General features: G+C 41.2%; 1 protein-coding gene across 1 annotated transcript; it reads right to left on the reverse strand.

Annotated features, from left to right (window-relative positions):
• Window positions 1-232: 232 nt before the first annotated feature.
• Window positions 233-9,590, reverse strand: LOC124479512 (zinc finger protein 420-like). The gene is made up of 2 exons (XM_047038279.1): window positions 9,310-9,590; window positions 233-1,600 (listed from the first exon to the last, which is right to left on the reverse strand). Exons 1-2 carry the CDS (start codon window positions 9,588-9,590, stop codon window positions 289-291), a joined length of 1,593 nt encoding a protein of 530 aa, XP_046894235.1. The 3' UTR covers window positions 233-288.
• Window positions 9,591-9,930: the final 340 nt, after the last annotated feature.

Here is a 9,930-nt window from a genome sequence, read left to right on the forward strand (position 1 = left end):
TGTTAGATTTAGGACTTTAATGAGATAATCAAAAAACATGATCATGAAACTATAAACACTATGATAAAGTAAACAACAATACAAAAAATACGGTATCATTCTTGCCTGTCTTGCTTGTTCTGGTTATTGATCTTCTGCTGTACATTCCATGTGCACTACCTGGTGTATTAAGCGTGACGTACAGTAAATGAAATATAATGTAATGTCCTCAGGCAGGTCTTTCCAAAACATAGGCAAGAAAGTCTTCAATAGGTCATTTGTTGGACAAAAATAGTCAGCGTGGAGTGCTTAGTGCTTCTCTTCTGTGTGGATCCTGCTGTGAGCTGTGAAACTGTTTCCATGGCTAAAGGTTTTACCACAGAGGTCACAGCTGTAGAGCTTCTCTCCAGTGTGGATTCTGCTATGAGCTCTGAAAGTGTCAACCCGGCTAAAGGTTTTACCACAGAGGTCACAGCTGTAGGGCTTCTCTCCAGTGTGGATTCTGCGGTGAACTGTAAAACCGCTAGCATGGCTAAAGGTTTTACCACAGAGGTCACAGCTGTAGGGCTTCTCTCCAGTGTGGATCCTGCTATGACTTCTGAAATGGTCAGCCCGGCTAAAGGTTTTACCACAGAGGTCACAGCTGAAGGGCTTCTCTCCAGTATGGATTCTGCGGTGAACTGTTAATTCCCCAGCCTGTCTAAAGCTTTTACCACAGAGGTCACAGCTGTAGAGCTTCTCTCCAGTGTGGATCCTGCTATGATTTCTGAAATTGTCAGCCCGGCTAAAGGTTTTACCACAGAGGTCACAGCTGTAGGGCTTCTCTCCAGTGTGGATCCTGCGGTGAACTGTTAAACCACTAGCCCGCCTAAAGGTTTTACCACAGAGGTCACAGCTGTAGGGCTTTTCTCCAGTGTGGATTCTGCGGTGATATGTTAAATCCCCAGCCTGTCTAAAGGTTTTACCACAGAGGTCACAGCTATAGGGCTTCTCTCCAGTGTGAATTCTGCAGTGAGCTGTGAAATTGTCAGCCCGGCTAAAGGTTTTACCACAGAGGTCACAGCTGAAGGGCTTCTCTCCAGTGTGGATTCTGCAGTGAGCTGTGAAACTGTTTCCATGGCTAAAGGTTTTACCACAGAGGTCACAGCTGTAGGGCTTCTCTCCAGTGTGGATCCTGCTATGAACTCTGAAATGGTTAGCCTGGCTAAAGGTTTTACCACAGAGGTCACAGCTGTATGGCTTCTCTCCAGTGTGGATTCTGCAGTGAGCTGTGAAACTGCTTCCATGGCTAAAGGTTTTACCACAGAGGTCACAGCTGTAGGGCTTCTCTCCAGTGTGGATCCTGCTATGAGCTCTGAAATGGTCAGCCCGGCTAAAGGTTTTACCACAGAGGTCACAGCTGAAGGGCTTCTCTCCAGTGTGGATTCTGCAGTGAGCTGTGAAACTGTTTCCATGGCTAAAGGTTTTACCACAGAGGTCACAGCTGTAGGGCTTCTCTCCAGTGTGGATCCTGCTATGAGCTCTGTAATTGCTAGCCTGGCTAAAGGTTTTACGACAGAGGTCACAGCTGTAGGGCTTCTCTCCAGTGTGGATCCTCATGTGCTTCTTGAGGTTACTGGATGAGGAAAAGCTTTTCCCACTTGTGTCACAGTGATGTGTCTCCATGACTCAGCTCTCTCTTTCCTCTCTGTCTGGTCTCTCTGGATCCTGTATCTAGTCTCTGGAAGCTTGTTTCTCCCTGGTTACTGCTGTCTACTGAGTCTCTCTCTAGTGTCTTCTGTTGAGTCTCTTTAGTCTCTCTGATTGAGTGTCTTTAGTCTCTCTGGAGCCTTTAAGGAGTGTTCTCTGTCTAGTCTCCACCCATGATCGATTATGATTGGCCAGTAGGAGATCTGCAGCTTTCACATATAAATGACATATTTTGTCTGTCATAATGGCCCACTTTGCATATGTAATGTTGATCATTTGGTGATTTTTACTGGAGAAACACAAAACACTGTGACAAAACTTCTTTGCCATACAACTTCTCTTTATAGTAATTTGGTTTTCTTTAAAATCATAGGCTATATGATTAGAAATGTTAAAAAAAGGAACACATGGTTGTTTTACAGGGCAAATAAAACCACAGAGACATATCAGTCTGTTTTGTATTCAATTTATTCCATTATCTTCATTTATCTTTTTCATCCTGCATATTTACTGATCGTTGATCTGTTGGTCTAAGATGATTCAATAAAGGTAAACACTAAGTCCAGGATTGAGAAATACTATTTATAAAAGGAACCTTAAGTTTCTTACATTTATCATCCAGCAAGAGAGGGCCTCTCCAAAACCAGACACACAACCCACACAGGCTGGGCAATTTTGCATTTACCAACTATTATGAAGATTGGCTCAAAAAAATACTGCCCATCCTCAGACTTTACTCAATAAAAAAACTAAAACCATGTCACTGGGTTCTGTCTATGAAGCTGGATGAACGAAGTTAAAGTCATACCCTTCAGAAGGTGAGTCAGGCTTCTCTGTGTGAATGTAAATTCAAGATGAAGAACGATAATATGTCTCGATGTCATGTTCTGAAAATGATTTATTCTTCTCGTGGTTGCGTGCATTACCACATTACCACTAGATGGGAGCAGTAGCCTGTGCTGCACCACTCGGCAGTAAATCAAGGCACCCACAGACTATTTAGTTTTTGGTGTGATGCTACATACATTGTGATCGTTCCGCGACTTAATGTGTGTTTATGCAACAGATGCTCATGTAGGCCTATATGCACTGACAACTCAGTGATGTGAATTATATTCATAGGCAACACTCACACACCCATTTATATTGTTAGTTTACATGATGACCCTCGCAAGTGTGCGCAAGCCGCCAGACCGTTATGTAAATCTGACTTTTGAGGTAAAGGGTCAAAAACTGTACTGGATAGCAACATTTTTCTGACAGGAGTATGCTGGCTCACGAAATGTAACTATAATGATTTTAACAAAAAAAAGTGTAGTCATTTAATGCATTCTGTTTGAAAGCAATGAAAAAAAGTATCCACAAACTTTTGTTAAGTGTGTGCTAAGAGTTTTGTGATTTCAGTATGAACAAATGTGCTAAACCCATTGTAATGGTTATCGATGGATCACCGATTTCACCTGTATTGTTTGCAGTCTCAAGCAAGGGCAGAGATTACAGAATTCAAGCAACAAACAACTGCCACGGATGATTTTACTTTATTTTCAATTTGACCAAAGACCACAATGTTTTATTCTCCATCATTCAATGTATTTTGCCTAATGAACCTCGCAATGTCATGCAATGGCCTTTTTTGGAGGCAAGTTTGGCTCACAAAATCATTCACAGTTGGGATACAGAGTTGTGTATCTCAACACTTCAGTTGCCAAACTTAACATACAATTATATTACAATGTACAACATGTGTCCATGAAGGAACTTGACTCAAAGTATTGTGTCAAAATAAAGACTTTAATTAGAAAATCGAGGAAACATCATCAAACTAGAAGCACTATAATATAACAATAAAAAATAAGGTATAATTATTGCCTGTCTTGCTTGTTCTGGTTATTGATCTTCTGCATGTACTGTCCCAGTTGGTGCAGGCCAGTAGTTCTTCCAGCTGTTGGTCATAGAGAAGTTCTCTCAGCTCTCTCAACAACTTCACCCTGTTTTTTTGCCTATCATAGAAGTGCAAGAAACTCTCCAATAGATCATTTGTTTGATGTACATAGTCAGATCCACAGTTGGAAGAACTACTGGCCTGCACCTAATTGGACAGCACATGCAGAAGATCAATAACCAGGACAAACACATGCAATAATTATACTTATTTTATATTGTTGTTTACTATATTATGTGTTTATAGTTTGATGATCTTGCTTTAATGCTTCAAAATCTTCATTTTGACACCATACTTTGAGTCAAGTTCCTCTATGGATACAAGGTTGTACAATGTAATATCATTTTATGTTAAGTTTAGCAATTCAAGTGTTGAGATACACAACTCTACGATCTTCTATTTTAGAGAGAATCATTGAGTGTCACAGCTGTGACACTTGGGAGCACTGAACTCCCAGGGTTTTTTCTATATTTCTTCCATGTTTTTCTCAAAATGTGTCTTCCTTGAGGGTTTTTGGTTTGTTAAGGGGCAGTTCTACGGGCTTATGTGAAGCCCTCTGTGACCTCGCTCGTAAAAAGGGCTATACAACAGCAACACGACCTGGTGAGGGTCATGCAGGTTGTTCAGGAAACTATATCTGTAATTTAAGGAATACAATACTTTGTAGTTCTGATGAACACAGATAATTGTGTCAATACTGAAGGATTGTTAGGATTTGACCATTAGCACCCTTAAACTTTAGAAAGACCTGTCTGAGGGCATTACATTATATTTCATTCACTGTTCTCTGTCTGGTCTCTCTGGATCCTGTATCTAGTCTCTGGAAGCTAATGCCTGCATTACACACAGTCTACCACTAGATGGAAGCGCTAGTCTGTACAAATGCTCATGGACTCACTGTCAACTCATTGATAATCTCGGTAGCTAATTTTGCTGGCAGGACTACGCTGTTTCACAAAATATAACTATAATGATTTAAACAAAACTATTGTCATTCAATGCATTCTGTGTGAAAGCAATGACTAAAGTATTCACAGTTTAGTACACAGACTTGTGTTAAGTGTGTGCTAAGAGTTTTGTGATTTCCATACGAACACATGTGCCAAACCCATTGTAATTTGTTGTCTGTTTTCGATAGGTCACCGATATTGGTACAACAACTGTATTGTTTGCAGTCCCTCAGGCAAGGGCATAATTTGCAACAATGTTTCATTCTCCATCATTCAATGTATTTTTTCTGTGCATAAATGAGGCAGTTTATCATCGCAGATTAACATGACCATTGGAAATATGTATTCCTTCTATGAGGAGGTGGCAGAACCAATCTATCGTTTATTACCTGATGTCCAGTGTCTTTGGCTCCAGCCCTCACTACACCAACATAACGGGGCTGAAGGGTGTCGCTGAAAGAAATTGAGGTACGTTTTGTTTTGCCTCACAAAATCATTCACAACTGGAACACTCAATCATTTTCTCTAAAACAGAAAATCATTATTGAGTTGTGTATCTCAACACTTCAGTTGCCAAACTTTACATATCATTATATTACATTGATTGTACACAACATTGTATCCACAGAGAAACTTGACTCAAAGTATGGCGTCAAAATGAAGACTTTAATTAGATAACCAATAAAACATCATCATGAAACTATAAAAAGTATCATAAAGTAAACAACAATAAAAAATAAGTATAATTATTGCCTGTCTTGCTTGTTCTGGTTCTTGATCGTCTGCTGTCCTTTTATAAGCACTATCTGGTGTATTTAGTGATGGACAGTGAATGAAATATAATGTAATGTCCTCAGGCAGGTCTTTCCAAAGCCTAGAGGTGCTAATGGTAAAATCCTTGACAATTCTTCAGTATTATTGACACAATTGTAGGTGTTCATCGGGAGAAATTAATATGGATTGCAACTTGATGGATTACTTATGAAATTACAAATGTGTGCTTCAAAACTGAAAGGTGTCAGCCAGATTATTTTAACCAGTCTGACACAGCTTCCCCTCCATTGTAACAGGGGTAGAGTATCTTCCCTGTGTCCTGTCATGTTGGACTGTAGATCTGGTGTTACTGCTTGTGCTGTCCCAGTAGTTTCAGGCTAGTAGTTCTTCCAGCGGTGAGTCATACAGAAGTTCTCTCAGGTGCTGACTGCAGGGACAAATTCACCCCTTGGTTTTTCCCATTACTTTTTACAACTAACAAGGGGGTAGACATTTCAGCATAACATGAGGATTACTAGACTATGCTCCTAGAGGAGTACAGTGTGGGAACAGGAAGAAAAAAACACCTCAGCACATAAGCACATACATTGTACAACATTACAGAAACTCATGATTTGCAATGGGTAGGGGGGTTGGGGAATGGAAGTAAGCCAGCGCAACAAGCAGCCATCTGGTCCTGCAGCCATGATAGGCGCTGGTCACAGACCTGCCTGGCACACTGGGGGAACAAAGCAGGCGAAGGCGTGGGATGGGGGTCGGTGGGTGTGGTGGCATATCTGTAGTAGGTGAAAGTTAGTGTGTGAGTAGGCCTGGGTTGTCGCCTTCGCCTAGGCCACAATCAGTCAGATTCTCAGTTCGCAGATTGTACTGCCATGGAGACAGCCTTGATTATGCCCAGACAGAGGCAACAATCCACAGGTGTCTGTTGGAAGGGGGGAAGAGGATGGACTGCAAGAGAGTCTCGCAGCAGCACTCTCCAGTGGAGTTGTTGGTCCAGCAACGGCCTTGGCCAAGGCCTATGCTGGGTACGGGGCCGAAAGCAGATAAAATTGGGGTTGTTTGGTCGAGTTGCCGCATTCAATTTTCACGTCTACTCATTTTCTTTGTCCAACAAGTCTCTGAGTCGGTCCAACTTCCTTTGCAGAGCCGCGAGCTTCTCCGTGCTGTTATCCAAAGTGCGGTTAAAAGCCACAGTCTGAGCTGCAACAGTTCTGCCCAGCACATCAATCATGTCGGGTAGCCTTAGGGGGCTTTTGACAGCTGTTACCGTTTCATCAGTTTTCCGATAAACCAGGGCAGCGCCCAATCCAATCAGCAGAAAGCCTGTAATCACTGTTCCAAATAGGAAGATTTACTGATCATTGATCTGTTGGGCTAAGATGATTCATATGAAATGTTCCAATAAAGGTGAACATTTTTTGTGAACAGAAAGTCCAGGTTTGGGAAATACTATTTATGTATGTCACTGAGTTCTGTTTATGAAGATGGATGAACAAAGTTAGTCATACCCTTCAGAGAGTCAGGCTTCTCTGTGTGAATGTAAATTCAACATGAAGAATGATAACATGTCTCAATGTCATTTTCTGGTATACATGCCTCTGAAGCCACACACAACCCCTCTTCTAGAACATTTTAAATTGCAGTGTATCACTGCACTTTGTGAAAACGATTTATTTACATCTAGTCATTTAGCAGCAGTCGCGGAGCCATGGGTGGCCAGGGTGGCACTGGACCCCATATCGGACTGGCCACCCCAGGTCCTACCCCAGAATTTAATTCACTATCCCTGGCAATTGGACGCTGATTGACATTTAATTTATCTTGTTAAAAGAAGCGTTTATTTTGACATCTGGCAGCGCATTTTTTCAATCGAGGATGTCCCACTGTTCACCAGTCAGTCACAAATCACTATGCCAGCTTCTGATCCAGCGACGGAAGACAAGAGCATCATATTACAGTTATCGTTTTAAGGTTTAGCCTATCGGGTTGATGATTCCTGAACAAAATGTTATGAAAGCTGAGTTGCTGGATCGCAGAGCCATAGAAAAAGTTGCATAGCCTATTTGCAATATGGTTCCATAACAGATTCAGATAAGATAAATGTCTCTCTGCGTTGTTGTACTGTGGTGTAGTTGAATCAACTTAGTTTTTTTTTTCATTTTCATTTATATAGCACACTTTTAAAACAACAAAAGTATCATTTAGCCATTTGAAATCTATTGTGATGACCTGACTATCTATAGGTCAGAAAGAAACAATCGTGCAGGCATAAGATGAAGTTCGGGAACTTTGACTTTTCGTTCTGGTATACATGCCTCTGAGGCCAACACAAAACCCTTCTTCTATAACATGTTTAATTGCTGCGACGGGACATGTATATTATGTATTCCACTTGTTACATGAGAGTGTGGTTGCAGGCATTACCACAGTCTACCACTAGATGGCAGCGGTAGCCTGTGCTGCACCACTCGGTAGTAAATCAAGGCAACCACAGATTTAGTTTTTGGTCTGATGCTACACAGCAGTCCTATCGTGATGGGTCCGCGATTTAATGTGTGATTATGCAACAGATGCTCATGAAGGCCTACTCACTGACAACTCATTGAGAATGTATTCTGTGCTGTGAATTATATTCACTGGCAACACTCACACATCAATTTATATTGTAAATCTACATTGTGATTCTTGCAGGTGCGCCAGCCGCCAGACCGTTCTGTAAATCTGACAACAATACAGATCCTCGATTGCAAATGTTCCTGGCAGGACAACGCCGTCTCACACATTGTAACTTTAATACTTTAGCAAAAATTGCAGTCATTCTGTGTGAAAGCAAGGGGAAAAGTATCCACAGACTTGTGTTAAAAGTTTTGTGATTTCAGTACAAACAAATGTGCTAAACAAATTGTAATTCTTTGTTGTTGCTTGCCAGTTTTGCTAATCTGTTTTCGATAGGTCACCGATTTCGGTACAACACCTGGTCTATTGTTTGCTGTCTCAGGCAAGGGTAGATATTGCAGAATTCAAGCGGCAAACAGCTGCCACGGTTCATTTCATTTTATTTTCATTTTAGTTTGACCAAAGACCACAATGTTTTATTCTCCATCATTCAATGTATTTTGCCTAAATGAACCCGATTATCGTAGCAGATTAAAATGACCATTCAAAATATGTATTACTTTTATGTGGAGGTGGCATCGCTTATTACCCGATGTCCAGTGTCTTTGGCTCGAGCACTCACGACACCAGCATAACGGGGATGAAGGGGTACATTGAAGCTGAACAAACTTGATGGGTACGTTTTTGGGGGCCAGTCTTGCCTCATAAAATCACTCACAGCTGGGACACTCAATGGTTCTCTACAAGGGTGTAGGATTTATTTTGACATTGGGGGACATATGGACCCGAACTCTTTTTTGTCGAGCTCTCCAAATAAATGTTCTAAATGTACAGTTTTTGTCCCTGCGGTATCCAGGCTATTTTTTGGGTGATACACATGCAGCATTTTCCAATATTGAGGGGGACACGTTCTACGCCAATGGTTCTGTAAAAAGAGAGAACTCTAAAAGAGAGAATCATTAATGAGTAGTGTATCTCAACACTTCAGTTGGCAAACTTTATAAAAAATGATATTACATTGTACAACATTGTATCCATAGAGGAACTTGACGAAAGTATGGTGTCAAAATGAAAACTTTAATTAGATATTCAATAAAAATATGATCATGAAACTATAAACACTACAACAACAAAAAAGGTAGAATTCTTGCCTCTCTTGCTTGTTCTTGATCTTCTGCTGTACTTTCTATGTATTTAGCGTGATGTACAATGAATACCATATAAGTCTTCAGACAGGTATTTCCAAAGCATCGCCAAGAAAGTCTTGAATATGTCATTTGTTGGACATAAATAGTCAGTGTGTGCTTCTAGATCTTCTCTCCAGTGTGAATCCTGCAATGAGCTCTGAAACTGTTAGCCTGTCTAAAGGTTTTACCACAGACCTCACAGCTGTAGGGCTTCTCTCCAGTGTGGATTCTGCGGTGAACTGTGTAACTGCTAGCCTGGCTAAAGGTTTGACCACATAGGTCACAGCTGAAGGGCTTCTCTCCAGTGTGGATTCTGCGGTGAACTGTGTAACTGCTAGCCTGGCTAAAGGTTTGACCACATAGGTCACAGCTGAAGGGCTTCTCTCCAGTGTGGATTCTGTGGTGAACTGTGACACTGCTAGCCTGGCTAAAGGTTTGACCACATATGGTCATACCACAATAGGTCATTTGATGGAAATAAATAAATAGTCAGTGTGGGCTGCTCAGGGCTTCTCTCCAGTGTGGGATATGCGGTGACGGCTAAAGGTTTTACCACAGAGGTCACAGCTGTAGGGCTTCTTTCCAGTGTGGATTCTGTGATGAGCTGTTAATTCCCCAGTCTGTCTAAAGGTTTTACTACAGAGGTCACAGCTGTAAGGCTTCTCTCCTTTTAGTCCTTTTATTGTTCATTTACATGTTTTGCCTATTGTGTAGTAACTAATCATATAGGTTATTATTATTAAAGAGGAGTTGTATGCCAAATACGTTTTGTCACAGTGTTTTGTGTTTCTCC

This window comes from Hypomesus transpacificus, chromosome 17, assembly GCF_021917145.1.
Source record: "Hypomesus transpacificus isolate Combined female chromosome 17, fHypTra1, whole genome shotgun sequence".
Classification (NCBI taxonomy): domain Eukaryota; kingdom Metazoa; phylum Chordata; class Actinopteri; order Osmeriformes; family Osmeridae; genus Hypomesus; species Hypomesus transpacificus.